The sequence below is a fragment of the Ranitomeya variabilis genome, chromosome 1 (assembly GCF_051348905.1).
Source record: "Ranitomeya variabilis isolate aRanVar5 chromosome 1, aRanVar5.hap1, whole genome shotgun sequence".
Classification (NCBI taxonomy): Eukaryota; Metazoa; Chordata; class Amphibia; order Anura; family Dendrobatidae; genus Ranitomeya; species Ranitomeya variabilis.
The window spans coordinates 232,347,218-232,368,292 of record NC_135232.1 but is presented as its reverse complement, the minus strand read 5'-3'; the positions used below and the strand labels follow the sequence as shown (position 1 = coordinate 232,368,292).

General features: G+C 41.6%; 2 protein-coding genes across 2 annotated transcripts in view; one reads left to right on the top strand and one right to left on the bottom strand.

Annotated features, from left to right (window-relative positions):
• Positions 1 to 21,075, bottom strand: part of AACS (acetoacetyl-CoA synthetase) — a 157,586-nt gene that overhangs the window by 8,722 nt on the left and 127,789 nt on the right. The window contains exons 14-17 of the mRNA XM_077293263.1: positions 6,821 to 6,946; positions 4,780 to 4,849; positions 2,810 to 2,868; positions 1,987 to 2,189 (exon numbers count right to left, since the gene is read on the bottom strand). Of these exons, the coding sequence (XP_077149378.1) occupies positions 1,987 to 2,189; positions 2,810 to 2,868; positions 4,780 to 4,849; positions 6,821 to 6,946 (458 nt within the window). The remainder of the gene's footprint in view (positions 1 to 1,986; positions 2,190 to 2,809; positions 2,869 to 4,779; positions 4,850 to 6,820; positions 6,947 to 21,075) is intronic.
• Positions 1 to 21,075, top strand: part of LOC143811948 (uncharacterized) — a 230,289-nt gene that overhangs the window by 141,853 nt on the left and 67,361 nt on the right. The window lies entirely within an intron of this gene.

The following is a 21,075-nucleotide window of genomic DNA, read 5'->3' as shown; positions in this document are numbered from 1 at the left end:
CGTCCAAATTTATGAGTGCCATACAGTGTTCAAATGTATGAGTGCCAAACAGTGTCCAAATGTATGAGTGCCAAACAGTGTCCAAATGTATGAGTGCCATACAGTGTTCAAATGTATGCGAGTGCCAAACAGTGTCCAAATGTATGCGAGTGCCAAACAGTGTCCAAATATATGAGTGCCATAGAGTGTTCAAATGTATGCGAGTGACATGCAGTGTCCAAATTCATGCGAGTGACATACAGTGTTTAAATGTATGCGAGTGCCAAACAGCGTCCAAATGTATGCGAGTGCTAAACAGTGTCCAAATGTATGCGAGTGCTAAACAGTGTCCAAATGTATGCGAGTGCTAAACAGCGTCCAAATGTATGCGAGTGCTAAACAGTGTCCAAATGTATGCGAGTGCTAAACAGCGTCCAAATGTATGAGTGCCATACAGTGTCCAAATGTATGCGAGTGCCAAACAGTGTCCAAATGTATGCGAGTGCCAAACAGTGTCCAAATGTATGCGAGTGCCAGTGTCCAAATGTATGCGAGTGCCAGTGTCCAAATGTATGCGAGTGCCAGTGTCCAAATGTATGCGAGTGCCAAACAGTGTCCAAATGTATGCGAGTGCCAAACAGTGTCCAAATGTATGCGAGTGCCAGTGTCCAAATGTATGCGAGTGCCAGTGTCCAAATGTATGCGAGTGCCAGTGTCCAAATGTATGCGAGTGCCAGTGTCCAAATGTATGCGAGTGCCAGTGTCCAAATGTATGCGAGTGCTAAACAGTGTCCAAATGTATGCGAGTGCCAAACAGTGTCCAAATGTATGCGAGTGCCAAACAGCGTCCAAATGTATGCGAGTGCCAGTGTCCAAATGTATGCGAGTGCCAGTGTCCAAATGTATGCGAGTGCTAAACAGCGTCCAAATGTATGAGTGCCATACAGTGTCCAAATGTATGCGAGTGCCAACCAGCGTCCAAATATATGCGAGTGCCAAACAGTGTCCAAATATATGAGTGCCATAGAGCAGGGGTGTTAAACTGCATTCCTCAAGGGCTGCAAATAGGTCATGTTTTCAGGATTTCCTTGTATTGCACAGGTGATCATTTAATCACCTGCACAGAATGATTCCAGCATCTTGTGCAATGAGAAGGAAATCTTGAAAACACGCATGGTTTGAGGCCCTCGAGGAATGCAGTTTGACACCCCTGCCATAGAGTGTTCAAATGTATGCGAGTGACATACAGTGTTCAAATGTATGCGAGTGACATACAGTGTCTAAATAAGGTGTTACAATATGCGCAAATAGCATAGTAACAGCTACAGCTTCCTTGTGGACTACTGCTCAAGTCCTCCAGTGGCCGACCATTTTCTTCAGCCTCTGTTGCTTCAGGAAGTCCGCCCCTCAGTCCAGATAAGCAGCTGCTGTGCAGCACAGAGAGATGATTGGTGCAGAGAGCTTTGAGAAGCTACGTCACCAGGTGAGACAAACAAGAATAAATGATGCTGCCAAATCAGTTGTTGAAGAGAGAAATGTGATGAGTAGCAGAAATCAGCATATGAAATGTGTTTAGCAGAAAAATCAGCCCAAGATTATTCCTTTGAAAGCTGCCACCCCATCCAACAACTCACGCGGTGTTTCACGGTTTGTGGCACACTGAGACAATCAGCAGCTGGACCGACCATACATTCTTTGGTAGAGTGCTAGCAACTGTCAAGTTCATGCCCCTGCTTAACACTAAGCTCTAGGGGTAATTACTCCATTGAACCCTCTTATAAGGTGTCCCAGAGCCAAGACCCAATGATTGGTTCATCAACCCCAGAGATTCCCAATACGTCCATTGGTCCAGTACAATGCTGTAGAAAGGACGTTGTGATCAGGCAGGTCTGGGCACGATGACATGCTTAGTTCACACAATAAGAAAAATTTAGTTTGCAAATTTTAGCATGAACCTGAATTTTTTTATTGGGTGCATTACAATACAGTCAGAAGTGATCTTCTTACCGGAATGTCTTTTGTTTCCAGGATCAGGGCTGGCACGTGCCGGGCAGACAGCGCTATGCGAATGGAGTCCTTTATCCTTTTCACCAGATCACGGGTAAAGATGCAGTTATTGTTCATCTTAAGGAAAAGAATGACCCTTTCCTCCCCATCTTTATTGTACTGAGGGATACAGAGGCTGTCTGACACATCCACAAATGATTCAACTGCAACAAGACAAAGTCACTTATTACAGATCCCCAATTACAGCTCACATCCTTCTCTAATACACTGGACAGAATGAGCATACCTGGTCTATTCCACCATATGTGCAGTAGAACCATTCAGATCTCACATTATTGCAATTCATTTTGTTATCACATTCGTGTATTCTGCTATACTTTCCTACCGATCGTCTCTGAGCTTTTCTATGCTTGGGTCTTCCACTACTTAGAGAGCTGTTACAGCTCAATGAGGTTTTTCCAATAACGTCTATATGACCTGATCTATCCTCTAAGACCCAGTAATAAGCAGCAGGTAATGTCTGATGGAGACGCGTAAAAGGGAATTGGAGGGGAGCAGTGGGAGTCTAATCTGTATCCATTCAGGAGACGTAATAATGGCTTTGTTAGTATAGCCAGTCAGCAGCCGAATGTTGAAGATGTGTTTAATTAGCAAGTCCCAGTAGTGAACTTCTGCATTACAAATCCTGGCTACACATTAGTCATTTCTTCCCACTTAAAATAATGACAGTTTCTTATTTTCAACCTCCTCGCTACCATTACATAGAAAATTAACCTATTCAGTGGCTGGCGGAGGGCATATTGTAGGCACCGGATAATTGTACCTATATTGTAGATTTCGGAGCTTCCAAATCGTACCCCATTCGGATTCAGTGTTCCATCGCTGCAAGTAAAATGAACGAGGAATTAAACCATTTATACTCTAGGGGAAAATGTACAATATTTGCACAGCGGTAATTAGACAGCTTTTTTTATAGCCACGTCTAAAAACTGGAGTAGGTTTGGGTTATTGTAAAGCTACAGATGCTGAAAACACAAGCGACACTCCTCTGGAGTCCAGATGTATCACTGTATATATTGTAGCAACGTACAAGTCTCATGTCAACGTATCTCACAAATTACAAAAGATGGAGGACCATTGTTAGTCATGTAGGGCGGCTGGCAGAATGTACAGGTGCTTCTCACAAAATTAGGATATCATCAAAAAGTTAATTTATTTCAGTTCTTTAATACAAAAAGTGAAACTCGTTATATAGAGTCACTACAAACAGAGTGACCTATTTCAAGTGTTTATTTCTGTTAATGTTGATGATTATGGCTTACAACCAATGAAAACCAAAAAGTCATTGTCTCAGTAAATTAGAATACTTTATAACACCAGCTTGAAAAATGATTTTCAAATCCGAAATGTTGGCCTACTGAAATGTATGTTCAGTATATGCACTCAATACTTGGTCATTGCTCCTTTTGCATCAATTACTGCATCAATGCGGCGTGGCATGGAGGAGATCAGCCTGTGGCACTGCTGAGGTGTTATGGAAGCTCAGGTTGCTTTAATAGCAGCCTTCACCTTGTCTGCATTGTTGGGTCTGGTGTCTCTCATCTTCCTCTTGACAATACCCCATAGATTCTCTATGGGGTTAAAGTCAGGCGAGTTTGCTGGCCATTCAAGCACAGTGATACTTTTTTTTTTTTTTATACCAGGCATTGGTACTTTTTGCAGTGTGAACAGGTGCCAAGTCCTGCTGGAGAATTAAATTTCCATCTCCAAAAAGCTTGTCAGCAGAGGGAAGCAAGAAGTGCTCTAAAATTTCCTGCGCTGACTTTGGTCTTGATAAAACACAGTGGACCTACACCAGCAGATGACATGGCTCCCCAAACCATCACTGATTGTGGAAACTTCACACTAGACCTCAAGCAGCTTAGATTGTGGCCTCTCCACTCTTCCTCCAGACTCTGGGACCTTGATTTCCAAATGGAATGCAAAATTTACTTTTATCTGAAAACAACACCATGAACCACTGAGCAACAGTCCAGTTCTTTTTATCCTTGGCCCAGGTAAGACGCTTTTGGCGTTTTCTATTGTTCATGAGTGGCTTGACACAAGGAATGTGGCACTTGTAGCCCATGTCCTGGATATGTCTGTGTGTGGTGGCTCTTGAAGCAATGACTCCAGCAGCATGAATGGCCTTTTCCTAACAATCCTTTTAAGGCTGCGGTTATCCTGGCTGCTTGTGCACATTTTTCTACCACAATTTTTATTTCCACTCAACTTTCCATTAATATGCTTAGAAACAGCACTCTGAACAGCCAGATTCAACAATGACCTTTAATGGCTTGCCCTCCTTGTGGAGTGTGTCAATGACTGCCTTCTGGACATCTGTCAAGTCAGCAGTCTTCCCCATGATTGTGGAGCCTACTGAAACAGACTAAGGGACCTTTTTAAATGGTTAGGAAGCCTTTGCAGGTGTTTTTGTTAATTATTCTAATTTACTGAAATGACTTTGGGGTTTGGGGTCATTGGCTGCAAGCCATAATCATCAACATTAGCAGAAATAAATACTTGAAATAGATCACTGTTTGTAATAACTATATGAGTTTCATTTTTTGTATTGAAGAACTGAAAGAAATTAACTTTTTGTTGTTATTCTAATTTTGTGAGAAGCACCGGTATTCGAGCCTCTGACCTTGGAAAGTTGTATCATTGGTCACTTACGTAAAGGGGAGTCTTAGTCGTGTGTGGCCTGCTGCCCCGTCAAAATACAAATTATAGGCTCACAACAATAATACACACCTGCGTCCCAGCATAACAATCCCTCCTGTTTTAGGATTTATTTTGCAGTAGTCTCCATGGGCCCAGATACCTAAAATACCAGAGAAGGTTACAGCACAAATGGTCACTCTAATTCTGAAATAGTAACATTATATTGCATCATTAGCTCGCTGACTGCGCTAATGTATATGTATGAGAACAAGCTTAAAAGGGTTATTTTCAAGTTATTTAATGGTACATTTGCAATGTGCTTGTAAAAACTTTGCAATTTGTTATTAAAACTCCTCTTTATTCTCAAGAACGAGGGGATTTTTAAATTTATAGTTTACTCCTCCTTGTCTATATTACCGGCCACCACTGAAGTCTACCAGCAGTGGCCAGTGTCCTAGGCAAAGAGCGCAGTGCTCGAAATCTCTTTCTATGGAGACTGTAAGCACTGCTCTGAAGCTGGCCAGATGGCTCGATGCAGACAGATTCAGCACCGTTCGCTCCTCCAATGCTGCAGAGGCCAGGTTACCTCTGCTAGCAACTGCATCAGAGAGCACACTGTTTGCTTCAGCAGAGCAACTCTGCCATTAGTCTGAACTGTCAATAAATCAGCAGTGAATACTCTGACAAGCAGGGACCAAGTAGGCAGGGAAGTGGTACACTCTTGTAACAAAATGATGAGACATGACAATTAAGAAGCTGAAGGTCACACAACATCGTGGCCATACATTGTGGTTAGCAGAATTATTATATTTTTCCTATTTACATGGAGATGATTTTTAAGGCAGGCTGATGTTTTCTTATAACTCATTTCCCACTAGCTTCCATATGATAACAGACATGCTGGTAAAATACATGTAAAACCAATCACTAGAGGTTCCAAGTTACCCGAGGACCATTTGTACCTTGTGCACTTTACACATACTTGTGTGAACGCAGAAACAGTAATATTATATATTTAACCATAAAGTCACTATTTCTACTTCAGAACTTGCTAGAACAGCTGGCAGATGAATATGCTGGAGGGAGCTGGAGACACACAGGAAAACCATGGTCAGATTTGACACTGTACTACAGAGCCACTAGCTCCGCCACAGCAGGGGTCCTCCTACAGAAGAAGAAACCTGACACATTTCATATCCTGAATAGAACTCATCTGAAACCAGAACATTTTATGGAGGATGTTCATGTAAAGGTATACATAAAAGGGTATGTATATATATATATATATATATATATATATATATATATATATATATATATATATATATATATATATATATATATATAATATTTACTTGTGCAGTAGATGGTAACATAATAAATTTAAGAACCTGTCTTAGAGGCAACATATGAAATACCAAGTTCTGATTGAAATATCGTCCTGCTCTGAGATTACAGTTTTCCATTGAGGGTGCGACTTAATCTTTTTTTACAGTTATACCTTGTTTTAGGTAGCACCGGTTCACACTAGTTTGGTTATGTTGATCATTTTCTTCTATTTGTAGAAAGCCTTTCTTAACACATGCACGCCTACTACTTCCTGCCCCATAAGTTGTAGGCTTCTTGCCCAGGAGCAGTGTCATATCAGGATAGGGACCCAACAATGAAGAACGCCTTGACGTTGGCTGTTGGGCTCACATATATTGGCCAATCTATATGCTAAGTACCTTGTTTTTTTACTGTAATTTTTCATAGCAATTTTAAAGTTCCGTTTATCCAATATTTCATAAGTACATAATGTAGCGTTTTCCTATTTTCTATGGCAGTAATGCAGTTCCAGTGTTCTAGAGTTATGATTCTTACCCATTCAGGGTGCAACTTACCGTAATCTTTTTCTATAGTTATATATTTTTTTAGTTGCCACCTGTACACACTAGTTTGGATGCGCTGGTCATTTTCTTCTATTTGTAGTTTCCATGAACACCATTACAGTTGGTTTACCCCGCTCATTAGGTTTCCACAGACTGTTGGTCACATACGACTACTTGCTGTCTTTTGGATTTCTCATTACGATGGCAGGTCATGTTTCCAACATGTGTTGATACATTAATATAGAAAATTAATGTGATACCTGGGAATTTGGAGAAATACGCTTTCTGATATTTGCTGCCATCTTCATCGTTCCAGAAGTGCGTGGGCTGAGATGGTAATGGAATAGTGCAGACCAGCTCGCCACTTTCTCCCCACACCGCGTTTCCTGCAGAAAAAGGAGAAGGCAAGAAGGAAAGAAATGACCATCTACCTGCAGAATTAAATGAGAACATTAGCATTACGCTGTACAGGATAAGGCGATACAGATTAGCCAGTTTCAGACAATCAAAGACACATTGTTCATTACACCTGCCACCGAGCAGGAAGGACAAACAGCCAAGAACTGATCTACAGCCTAAATTCTTTTTTTTTTTGCTTTTTCCCCTAGTAACTACTAAATTAGAACTACACAGACTGGCTTTATTTATTCAGATGTGTCTGTGTGCTATGTAAATTCGGTGGCATATGCGTATCTGATTCACAGATTGAAGGTTCTGAAGAAGACTGTTTAGTGTGACCCACTTAATTAAGCAGATTCATTGCAAACCTGGCATTAACACCTTCACAGGGGAGTGCAATGGATTGACACAACAAACGCAAAACTATTACACCGCGCCCGCGCGTTGTTCTGTCGGTGGCAGATTATTAACCACATCGTGCCCAAATTCTTTATCTTCCTCCTAATGAACGTTCACAGTGCAGAAATAACACACAGGAGAAAGCACTCAATATTGTCACAGAACAGGTATGATAAACTGGAAATACGTATTCATATTATTCACACATATCTGGACATTAGGGCGCTTTACTAAAGTTTAATGGCTCTGATTCAGAAAAGTTATGGCTCCCATACACAGTGGGGAAAATAAGTACCGTATTTGATACTATTACGATTTTGCAAGTTTTCCCACCTACAAAGAATGGAGAAGTCTGTAATATTTATCGTGGGTGCACTTCACCTGTGAGAGACAATCTAAAAATAAAAACCAGAAAATCACATTGTATGATTTTTACATAATTAAAGCGCATTTTATTGCATAATTGTAAAGTGCTGCGGAATATGTTGGCACTATATATATAAAATTATTATTATTATTGCTGCATGAAGTAAGTATTTGATCACCCACCAACCAGCAAGAATTCTGGCTTTCACTGACCTGTTAGTTTTTGTTTAAGAAGCCATACTATTCTGCACTCATTACTTGTATTAACTGCACCTGTTTGAACTTGTTACCTGTATAAGAGGACACCTCTGTCCACACACTCAATCAATCACACTCTAATCTTTCCACCATGGCCAAGACCAAAGAGCTGTCTAAGGACATCAGGAACAATTGTAGACCTGCATAAGACTGGCATAGGCTACAGGACAATAGCCTAGCAGCTTGGTGAGAAGGCAGCAACTGTTGGCACAATTATTAGAACATGGAAGAATCACAAGATGGCTGTCAATCTTCTTTGGTCCTGGGCTCCATACAAGATCTTGCTTCGTGGGGTAAGGATGATTCTGGGAAAGGTCAGGAATCCACCCCGAACTACACAAGAGGACCTGGTCTTTGACCTGAAGAAAGCTGGGACCACAGTCTCAAACATTACCGTTAATAACACACTAGGCCATCATGGATTAAAATCCTGCAGGGCATGCAAGGTCACCCTGCTCACTCCAGAACATGTCCAGGCCCTTTTCAAAGTCGCCAGTGACCATCTGGATGATGCAGAGGAGGCATGGGAGAAGGTCATGTGGTGAGATGTGATCAAAATAGAACTTTTTGGTATCAACTCCACTGGCGTGTTTGGAGGAAGAAGAATGAGAACAAGCCCAAGAACACCGTCCCAACCGTGAAGCATGGTGAGGGAAATATAATACTTTGGGTGTGCTTTTCTGCAAAGGGAACCGGATGACTGCACCGTATTGAAGGGAGGATGGATGGGATCATGTATTGCTAGATTTTGGCCAACAACCTCCTAACCTCAGTAAGAGCATTGAAGATGAGTAGTGGTTATGTCTTCCAGCATGACAGTGACAAAAAACAAACAGGGCAACTAAGGAGTGGCTTCGAAAGAAGCACTTCAAGGTCCTGGTCCTGGAGTGGCCTAGCCAGTTTCCAGACCTGAAACCAATAGAAAATTTTTGCGGGAGCTGAAAATCAGTATTGCCCAGCGACAGCCCTGAAACCTGAAAGATCTGGAGAAGATCTGTAAGGATGAGTGGGATAAATCCTTGCTGCAGTGTCTGGAGATTTGGTTAAGGACTACAGGAAATATCTGACCTCTGTAATTGCAAGCAAATGTTTCTGTACCAAATATTAAGCTCTGTTTCTCGATTCTATCAAATACTTATTTCATGCAATAAAATGCAAATTAATTATGTATAAATCATACAGTGCAATGTTCTGGATTTTTTTTTAAGATTCTGTCTCTCACAGGTGAAGTGTACAGTACCTACAATAAAAAATTACAGACCTCTCCATTCTTTATAGGTGGGTAAACTTGAAAAAAATCGGCTGTGTATCAAATACTTATTTTCCCACTGTATTTTACATATCCCAGCTTCCCCATACACATGAATGCAATGATGCTTCACTTATTTATATCCTGATCCATACACATCCTGTACATCCAAAGCTGAATTCACACTTCTGTTACGGGATGCAGAGGTTACAGTACAATATAGGCAATAGTTATCTCTGGATCACCAACGTTTGTTGTTTGCACTGTGAAACGACTGTGTTCTTGTATGGTGACATCACTGTGTGCATTTTCTTTTAGATTTACCATCAGGCCATGTGCACACGTTCAGTATTTTTCGCGTTTTTTCGCTATAAAAACACGAAAAAAACGCTAACATATGCCTCCTATTATTTACAGTGTATTCCGCATTTCTTGTGCAAATGTTGCATTTTTTTCCGTGAAAAAATCGCATCGCGGAAAAAAAAGCAACATGTTCATTAAAAATGCGGAATTGCGGGGATTCCGCACACCTAGGAGTGCATTGATCTGTATACTTTCCGCACGGGGCTGTGCACACCATGCGGGAAGTAAGCAGATCATGTGCGGTTGGTACCCAGGGTGGAGGAGAGGAGACTCTCCTCCACGGACTGGGCACCATATAATTGGTCAAAAAAAAAGAATTAAAATAAAAAATAGTGATATACTCACCTTCGATGTCTTCCCGCCTCTCAGGTGCATGCTGCCGCTTCGGTTCCTATAGCTGGTGTGCGGTGAAGGACCTGCGATGACGTCGCGGTCCTGTGATTGGTCGCGAGACCGGTCATGTGACCGCGACGTCATGGAAGGTCCTGCACACACACACCAGCTATATGAACGGACGCCGCTGAGGAGATCAGCTGTCTGCAGGTGAGTATAACCATTTTTTTATTTTTTTTATTATTTTTAAACATTCTATCTTTTACTATAGATGCTGCATAGGCAGCATCTATAGTAAAAAGTTGGTCACACTTGTCAAACAGTATGTTTGACAAGTGTGACCAACTTGTCAGTCAGTTTTCCAAGCGATGCTACAGATCGCTTGGAAAACTTTAGCATTCTGCAAGCTAATTACGCTTGCAGAATGCTAAAAAAAACGCGAAAAAAACCGCCAAAAAAAAAATGCGGATTTCTTGCAGAAAATTTCCGGTTTTCTTCAGGACATTTCTGCAAGAAATCCAGACGTGTGCACATACCCTCAAGGTTATCATCCTTGAGTGGTAACATCACTGCAATTATCCCTGTAGTGGGAAATCAATGTGTTTGTTCCTTCTGTACTGTGAAACCACTGTGGGCATTATTCTTCTATAAGCTGACTTTATTATCCTTGTGGTATGACATCATGGAGCTATCTTCCCATACAGTGACATCAGCAAGTGAGTGCAATAACCATTTCTTATCACTTCATACTGTTTAAATCTGTATATTGTGACATCACTGTTTCCTATTCCTGCTTTGTATAGTGACACTCTATGCAGAGGTGGCATTCCACTGGTGCCAACTGTGCAGCCATTCAGGGCCCCAAGAGGTAAGGGGGCCATCTCCACCTCCAATGCAGGTAACAATGTGCATTATGATGACATATTGGACTGCAAACTGCTCAAATATTGTTCTTGCACAGGGGCCCTCTTCTGTCTGTGAGTGCCCGACTACGACCACAGTCTTTATCATATCTGCACGGTGACATCACTGTGGCTATTATTCTTCTATAACTTTGGTCCTGTACAGAGCGATACTGTTTTTTAAATTAATTTATTACACAAGTACTGTCACACCTCTGTATTATCCCTGTACTATTACACCTCTGTATGATATATGTACTATTACACCACTGTATTATACCTGTACTATTACACCTCTGTATCATCCCTGCACTATTACACCTCTGTATTATCCCTGTACTATTAGACCTCTGTATTATTATTATTATTATTATTCATTTATATAGCACCATTAATTCCATGGTGCTGTACATGAGAAAGGGGTTACATACAAGGTTATAGATATCATTTACAGTACACAAATTTACGATGACAGACTGGTACCGAGGGGAGAGGACCCTGTCCTTGAGGACTTACATTCTATGGGATAGTGGGGAAGAGGCAGAAGGTAGGGGGTGAGGCGGCGGCTCTGGCGAGGCGGCAGAATGGTTATTGCAGGCTGTAGGCTTTCTTGAAGAGATGGGTTTTCAGGTTCCGTCTGAAGGATCCGAGGGTTCTATCCCTGTATTACACCACTGTATATCTGTACTATTACACCACTGTGTTGAGGAGAGCCATAAGATCAAATACTTAATTAACCTCAACACATAAGGTAATTGAGAGAAGCAACCCATAACATGTATTGTTTAACCTTACATAAGTTTTCCTCAGACAAAGTAAGACACTTAAGATGGCTGCCATCTCCTCTACCAGAGCCGTGTGCTCTGGTATCCAAGATGAACAATGAAGACACTGAAGATGGCCGCCATTTCCTGTATCTGCATGCCGTGTGGTCTGGTATCCAAGATGACGCCCACCCTGATGACCTCACGGACCAACCCACCCTGATGACCTCATGGATCCGCCCATGGACTTGCTCATGCCCAACCCACTAACCAATGGAATACATCCGATCACTCCCATTTTAGAGCTAACCGAGCCCCCTTACAGGAGATATATAACATTGTGTTTGACTAATAAACTTCCCTTCTTGGAGCTGAGCCACACATTGATCAAGGAGAGTTACAGCTGACTGTGTCTGGTGTATTTCTTTAGTGCACATGATCAATATCCATTAGGCCAGGAGTAGGCAACTAGAGAATTGAACATTTTATTAATTGTTCAACCCTAATAACTGCATTATACCTGTACTATTACACCACTGAATTATCCCTGTATTATCACACCACTGCATTATACATGCACTATCACACCAATGTATTATCCCTGTAGTATTACACCTCTGTATTATCCCTGTACTATTACACCTCTGAATTATCCCTGTACTAATACATCTCTGTATTATCACACCACTGCATTATACCTGTACTACTACACCATTGTATTATACCTGTACTATTACACCTCTGTAATATTCCTGTACTAGTACAACTCTGTTATCCCTGTACTATTACACCTCTGTATTATACCTGTATTATTACACCACTGTATTATATCTGTACTATTACACCTCTGTATTATACCTGTACTATTACACCACTATATTATCACACCATTGTGTTATCCCTGTACTGTTACACATCTGTATTATCCCTGTACTATTACACCACTGTATTATTCCTGTACTATTACACTTCTACATTATACCTGTACTGTTACACCACTGTATTATCACTGTACGACTACAACTCTGTGTTATCCCTGTACTATTACACCTCTGTATTATTCCTGTACTATTACACCTCTATATTACACCACTGTATTTTCACTGTACTATTACACCTCTATATTATAGCACTGTATTATTTCTGTACTATTACACCTCTATATTATAGCACTGTATTATTACTGTGCTATAAGGCTACTTTCACACTAGCGTTTTTTTGCATACGTCGCAATGCGTCGTTTTGGCGAAAAAACGCATCCTGCAAAGTCGTCTGCAGGATGCGATTTTTCCCCATAGACTAACATTAGCGACGCATTGCGACACGTCGCAACCGTCGTGCGACGGTTGCGTCGTGTTGTGGCAGACCGCCGGCAGCAAAAAAGTTACATGTAATGTTTTTTGGTGCCGACGGTCCGCCATTTCCGACCGCGCATGTGCGGCCGGAACACCGCCCCCACCTCCCCGCACCTCACAATGGGGCAGCGGATGCGTGGAAAAACAGCATCCGCTGCCCCCGTTGTGCGGCGCTTGCACAGTATGCGTCGGTACGTCGGGCCGACGCTAGTGTGAAAGTAGCCTTACACCTCTATAATACACCACTGTATTATCCCTGTACCTGTACTATTACACCTCTATATTACACCACTGTATTATCCCTGTACCTGTACTATTACACCTCTATATTACACCACTGTATTATCCCTGTACCTGTACTATTACACCTCTATATTACACCACTGTATTATCCCTGTACCTGTACTATTACACCTCTATATTACACCACTGTATTATCCCTGTACCTGTACTATTACACCTCTATATTACACCACTGTATTATCCCTGTACCTGTACTATTACACCTCTATATTACACCACTGTATTATCCCTGTACCTGTACTATTACACCTCTATATTACACCACTGTATTATCCCTGTACCTGTACTATTACACCTCTATATTACACCACTGTATTATCCCTGTACCTGTACTATTACACCTCTATATTACACCACTGTATTATCCCTGTACCTGTACTATTACACCTCTATATTACACCACTGTACTATTACAACTCCGTGTTATCCCTGTACTATTACATCATTGTGTTGTACCTGTACTATTACACCTCTATTGCCCGGTCTATAGATGACTGTCATAAATAGTAGTAACACAAGTCAGTATAGCATGCTTTAGCCTGGAATCACACATGCAGATTTTGAGGCAATGCTTGGAGCCAAATAATAAAGAAAAAGGTTTTGCTCCTTTTGACATTAACTGAAGGAATGAACTGAAATATAAGTTGGTGTGCATGCAGCTTGTGTACATGCATGTTCACACTGGCCACTAAGCAGTCAATACCCAAGATAAAAACAAAAGGAGCAAATACCCTGCAGTAAATAAATAGCAAAAATCCATCCCACCACGCCACGGTGAATCTATTTATATTCCAGATCATTTTTGTTTTTTGCTTCAGGTTTTTGCACTCTGTCAGGCGTGCGGCCTCCCACTTCTTTGAGCTGGACATTACATTTCTATAGCTCCCCATGGCTGGGTGTCCATTAGTCGGGGCGTGGGCACTTCTCAGCCCTTATTCACATTCAGGTCATTAGACATATGGTAAGGTATTAATTCTAGAGGTTGAAACTGTCCTAATAGGGTCACCGTAACGTGGTGGGATGGGTTTTACGTTTTTTGGTTAAAAATTATGTCAACCAAGCACCCTAAATTATTTTCATACACTATTGCTATTTATTTACTGCAGGGCAATTGCTCATTCATTTTCTTTTTATCCTTTTCACATTAAACTGGACATATGGTGCAATAGTGGCTACAGAGTAGAATAAAACTTATTTTCCTTCATTTCGTCTCACCGATGCAGAGATATTAGCAATCAAATATTTGGCACCTAATCAGTTAAATCTTCCACTTAAAGTTATTTCTTTATTGATATTACGGATTTATATAGCACCATTAATTCCACAGCGCTTTACAGACATCATCGGCACTATCTCCAATGGGGCTCACAATCTAAATTCCCTATCAGTATGTCTTTGGAGTGTGGGAGGAAACCGAAGCACCCGGAGGAAACCCACGCAAACATGGGGAGAACATACAAACTCATTGCAGATGTTGTCCTTGGTGGGACTGGAACCCAGGACTCCAGCGCTGTAAGGCTGCAGTGCTAACTACCGAGTCATGTTAAATACAAAGTTTTAATGTATTTATGCAAATATTAACCCCTTCCTGACATCGGACGTACTATCCCGTCGAGGTGGGGTGGGCCCGTATGACCACCGACGGGATAGTACGTCATCACCGATCAGCGGCGCTCACGGGGGGAGCGCGGCCGATCGCGGCCGGGTGTCAGCTGCATATCGCAGCTGACATCCGGCACTATGTGCCAGGAGCGGTCACGGACCGCCCCCGGCACATTAACCCCCGGCACACCGCGATCAAACATGATCGCGGTGTACCGGCGGTATAGGGAAGCATCGCGCAGGGAGTGGGCTCCCTGCGGGCTTCCCTGAGACCCCCGGAGCAACGCGATGTGATCGCGTTGCTCCGAGGGTCTCCTACCTCCCTCCTCGCCGCAGGTCCCGGATCCAAGATGGCCGCGGCATCCGGGTCCTGCAGGGAGGGAGGTGGCTTACCGAGTGCCTGCTCAGAGCAGACACTTGGTAAGCCTGCAGCCCTGCACAGCAGATCGCAGATCTGGCAGAGTGCTGTGCACACTGCCAGATCAATGATCTGTGATGTCCCCCCCGGGACAAAGTAAAAAAGTAAAAAAAAAATTCCCCACATGTGTGTAAAAAAAAAAAAATATCCTAAATAAAGAAAAAAAAAAAAAAATATTATTCCCATAAATACATTTCTTTAGCTAAATAAAATAAAAAAAACAATAAAAGTACACATATTTAGTATCGCCGCGTCCGTAACGACCCAACCTATAAAACTGCCCCACTAGTTAACCCCTTCAGTAAACACCGTAAGAAAAAAAAAAAAAAAACGATGCAAAAAACAACGCTTTATTATCATACCGCCGAACAAAAAGTGGAATAACACGCGATCAAAAAGACTGATATAAATAACCATGGTACCGCTGAAAACGTCATCTTGTCCCGCAAAAAACGAGCCGCCATACAGCATCATCAGCAAAAAAATAAAAAAGTTATAGTCCTGAGAATAAAGCGATACCAAAATAATTATTTTTTCTATAAAATAGTTTTTATCGTATAAAAGCGCCGAAACATAAAAAAATGATATAAATGAGATATCACTGTAATCGTACTGACCCGAAGAATAAAACTGCTTTATCAATTTTACCAAACGCGGAACGGTATAAACGCCTCCCCCAAAAGAAATTCATGAATAGCTGGTTTTTGAACACTCTGCCTCACAAAAATCGGAATAAGAAGCGATCAAAAAATGTCACGTGTCCGAAAATGTTACCAATAAAAACGTCAACTCGTCTCGCAAAAAACAAGATCTCACATGACTCTGTGGACTCAAATATGGAAAAATTACAGCTCTCAAAATGTGGTAACGCAAAAAATATTTTTTGCAATGAAAAGCGTCTTTCAGTGTGTGACGGCTGCCAATCATAAAAATCCGCTAAATAACCCGCTATAAAAGTAAATCAAACCCCCCTTCATCACCCCCTTAGTTAGGGAAAAATAAAAAAATTAAAAAATGTATTTATTTCCATTTTCCCATTAGGGTTAGGGTTAGGGCTAGAGTTAGGACTAGAGTTAGGGTTAGGGCTAGGGTTAGGGCTAGGGTTAGGGCTAGGGTTAGGGCTAGGGTTAGGGCTAGGGTTGGGGCTAAGGTTAGGGCTAGGGTTAGGGTTAGGGCTAGGGTTGGGGCTAGGGTTAGGGCTAGGGTTGGGGCTAGGGTTACGGCTAGTGTTACAGCTAGTGTTAGGGCTAGTGATAGGGCTAGTGATAGGGCTAGTGTTATTGCTAGGGTTAGGGCTAGGGTTATGGCTAGGGTTTGGGCTACAGTTAGGGTTGGGGCTAAAGATAGGGTTAGGGTTTCGATTACATTTACGGTTGGGAATAGGGTTGGGTGTGTCTGGGTTAGAGGAGTGGTTAGGGTTACTGTTGGGATTAGGGTAAGGGGTGTGTTTGGATTAGGGTTTCAGTTATAATTGGGGGGTTTCCACTGTTTAGGCACATCAGGGGCTCTCCAAACGGGACATGGCATCCGATCTGAATTCCAGCCAATTCTGCGTTGAAAAAGGAAAACAGTGCTCCTTCCCTTCAGAGCTCTCCCGTGTGCCCAAACAGGGGTTTACCCCAACATATGGGGTATCAGCGTACTCAGGACAAATTGGACATCATCTGTTGGGGTCCAATTTCTCCTGCTACCCTTGGGAAAATACAAAACTGGGGGCCAAAAAATAAGTTTTGTGGGAAAAAAAAGATTTTTTTATTTTCACGGCACTGCGTTGTAAACTGTAGTGAGACACTTGGGGGTTCAAAGTTCTCACAACACATCTAGATAAGTTCCTTGGGGGGTCTAGTTTCCGATATGGGGTCACTTGTGGGGGTTTGTACTGTTTGGGTACATCAGGGGCTCTGCAAATGCAACGTGACGCCTGCAGACCAATCCATTTAAGTCTGCATTCCAAATGGCGCTCCTTCCCTTCCGAGCTCTGTCATGCGCCCAAACAGTGGTTCCCCCCACATATGGGGTATCAGCGTACTCAGGACAAATTGGACAACAACTTTTGGGGTCCAATTTATCCTGATACCCTTGTGAAAATACAAAACTGGGGGCTAAAAATCATTTTTGTGAAAAAAAAAAAGAATTTTTATTTTCACGGCTCTGCGTTATAAACTGTAGTGAAACACTTGGGGGTTCAAAGTTCTCACAACACATCTAGATAAGTTCCTTGGGGGGTCTAGTTTCCAATATGGAGTCACTTGTGGGGGGTTTGTACTGTTTGGGTACATCAGGGGCTCTGCAAATGCAACGTGACGCCTGCAGACCAATCCATTTAAGTCTGCATTCCAAATGGCGCTCCTTCCCTTCCGAGCTCTGTCATGCGCCCAAACAGTGGTTCCCCCCCACATATGGGGTATCAGCGTACTCAGGACAAATTGGACAACAACGTTTGGGGTCCAATTTATCCTGATACCCTTGGGAAAATACAAAACTGGGGGCTAAAAATCATTTTTGTGAAAAAAAAAAGGAATTTTTATTTTCACGGCTCTGCGTTATAAACTGTAGTGAAACACTTGGGGGTTCAAAGCTATCAAAACACATCTAGATAAGTTCCTTAGGGGGTCTACTTTCCAAAATGGTGTCACTTGTGGGGGGTTTTAATGTTTAGGCACATCAGGGGCTCTCCAAACGCAACATGGCATCCCATCTTAATTCCAGTCAATTTTGCCTTGAAAAGTAAAATAGCGCTCCTTCCCTTCCGAGCTCTGCCCTGCGCCCAAACAATGGTTTACACCCACATATGGGGTATCAGCGTACTCAGGACAAATTGCACAACAATTTATGGGGTCCAATTTCTTCTCTTACCCTTGGGAAAATAAAAAATTGGGGGCGAAAAGATCATTTTTGTGAAAAAATATGATTTTTTTATTTTTACGGCTCTGCATTATAAACTTCTGTGAAGCACTTGTTGGGTCAAGGTGCTCACCACACATCTAGATAAGATCCTTAGGGGGTCTACTTTCCAAAATGGTGTCACTTGTGGGGGGTTTCAATGTTTAGGCACATCAGGGGCTCTCCAAATGCAACATGGCGTCCCATCTCAATTCCAGTCAATTTTGCATTGAAAAGTCAAATGGCGCTCCTTTCCTTCCGAGCTCTGCCATGCGCCCAAACAGTGGTTTACCCCCACATATCGGGTATCAGCGTACTCAGGACAAATTGTACAACAAATTTTAGGGTCCATTTTCTCCTGTTACCCTTGGTAAAATAAAACAAATTGGAGCTGAAATAAATTTTGTGTGAAAAAAAGTTAAATGTTTATTTTTATTTAAACATTCCAAAAATTCCTGTGAAACACCTGAAGGGTTAATAAACTTCTTGAAAGTGGTTTTGAGTACCTTGAGGGGTGCAGTTTTTAGAATGGTGTCACACTTGGGTATTTTCTATCATATAGACCCCTCAAAATGACTTCAAATGAGATGTGGTCCCTAAAAAAAATGGTGTTGTAAAAATGAGAAATTGCTGGTCAACTTTTAACCCTTATAACTCCGTCACAAAAAAAAATTTTGGTTCCAAAATTGTGCTGATGTAAAGTAGACATGTGGGAAATGTTACTTATTAAGTATTTTGCGTGACATATGTCTGTGATTTAAGGGCATAAAAATTCAAAGTTGGAAAATTGCGAAATTTTTTAAATTTTCGCCAAATATTCGTTTTTTTCACAAATAAACGCAAGTTATATCGAAGAAATTTTACCACTATCATGAAGTACAATATGTCACGAGAAAACAATGTCAGAATCACCAAGATCCGTTAAAGCGTTCCAGAGTTATAACCTCATAAAGGGACAGTGGTCAGAATTGTAAAAATTGGCCCGGTCATTAACGTGCAAACCACCCTTGGGGGTGAAGGGGTTAAACCCTTGAATGTTTAGCATGAATAGTACAAATGGACTGTATGATTCAATGCAAAATATTAACTCTTAAGTAGATTTATATTACTTAAATGGCATTTTTCAGAAATTTTGTAGCTATAAGTTACTGTATTTAAAAAAAAACAACAACAAACTGATTATTACTTACCCTCCCCGGGTCCAGTGCTTCCACCGCTGCTCCAGTCTCGGTCTGCGGCACTGACATCATGTCGACAACACTGCAGCCAATCAGTGAGCTCAGCAGCTTCTGTCTGAGATTGCCTGCAGTGTTGTCGACATGATGTCAGTGCTGCAGATAAACAAAGGGTGGGGTATCAGTGGAGGCACTGGACCTGGGGAGTGTAAGTAATTCTCAGTTTGCTTGTTTGTTACTCTTTTTGTAGCTACAGCAGATTATAGCCAAACTTTTTCAGAAAATGCACAAACTCCTTTAAAAACGTAGTCACAAACACCTGTACTCGTGTTCCTTAATAAGCATATGTGCCAGCCAATCTAAAACTACCATGAACTCTAGACTGCACTTAGATGAAAATCAGCAAAGTTTAATGAAAGGGTCTTCATTACCACTGATAAAATACAGATAAAAGTAGCTGCTCCCTGGGGAATGTTACATTTGCATTCCTTCCAATTTCACCAATCACATTACAATTATTCATCCCCCATTAAAAATCTAATTTTAATCAACTGAAAGTGCTACATAAAAGTGTATATATTATATAAATTGTGCCTGGAAGCAAGACCTTCGGGGGCTCACTTACCAGCCCAAGTTATCAAGCAATTTTTAAACACTCTACAGTTTGGCAAAACGTCAGAGCAGTTATCATATATTAGCGCCAAAGGATACAGACTCCAGCACAAGGTCACACAACTAGTCCATCCAAAATCTATCTTCAGCTTTAAAGGAAATCTGTCATCTGTTTTTTTCTGCTTTATCTTAGTGCAGCATAATGTAGAGACAAAGACCCTGATTCCAGCAATGTGTCACTTACTGCGCTGCTTGCTATAGTTTTGATACAAATCTCTATTTTATCAGCAAGAGATTATCACTAGAGGACTAGAAACCTTCTGCCAGGCAGTCCTCCATGTTTCTGAGTTCTATATTACCCAGCCCCCACCACTGATTGGCAGCTTTCTGCCTATGCACAGTGTACACAGAAAGTTGTCAGTCATGGGTGTAGACAGCTCAGAGAAACAGTAGATCTTCAGCAGATAAAATAACAATTTAATGAAAACTGCTGTTAACATTAGCTCAGTAATTAATACATCGCTGGAATCAGGGTCTCATTTTGGCACACATCACAAAATAAGTCAGGCCTGCTTTCTAAATAAGGCCCTCTCACGGACTTCTTTGGCCAAGTCACAACCCCTGACGACCAGGGCGCATAAGTGAGTAAATCAATGGTAAATGAGGTCAAAGCATGCACAACAGTTCCTATACAAATTACTTTAGTAAATTTTTGCCACTGATTTATCTAAATCTGCCAAAGCATAATTTCCAGTGGGTGGGCCAAACACTTAGAGGTAGGGTGTAGCTTGAGACACTATGGATGATATCAGGAGGGGTGGAAGCTGTCCCTGCACAAACCTACAACAGTGATGTCACATGGTGATGTCACAGCATAAGCATAATTCACAGAATACAAGGATAATAGACAAAGTGACATCATATCGGGGGAGAAAACAAAGATTGATGCAGAGTACAGGGTTACTGCATATAGTGATATCATTGTGTGTACTAATGGTGTATTGTGGCATCAATCTTTGTTTTATGTCACCCTGTTCATTCATCTAAGCATTCTGACATCACTGTGTGAATTTTGCTCATACAGTAAGTCATATATGGTGACATCACTATACTGTATTATACTTATGCTGGGAT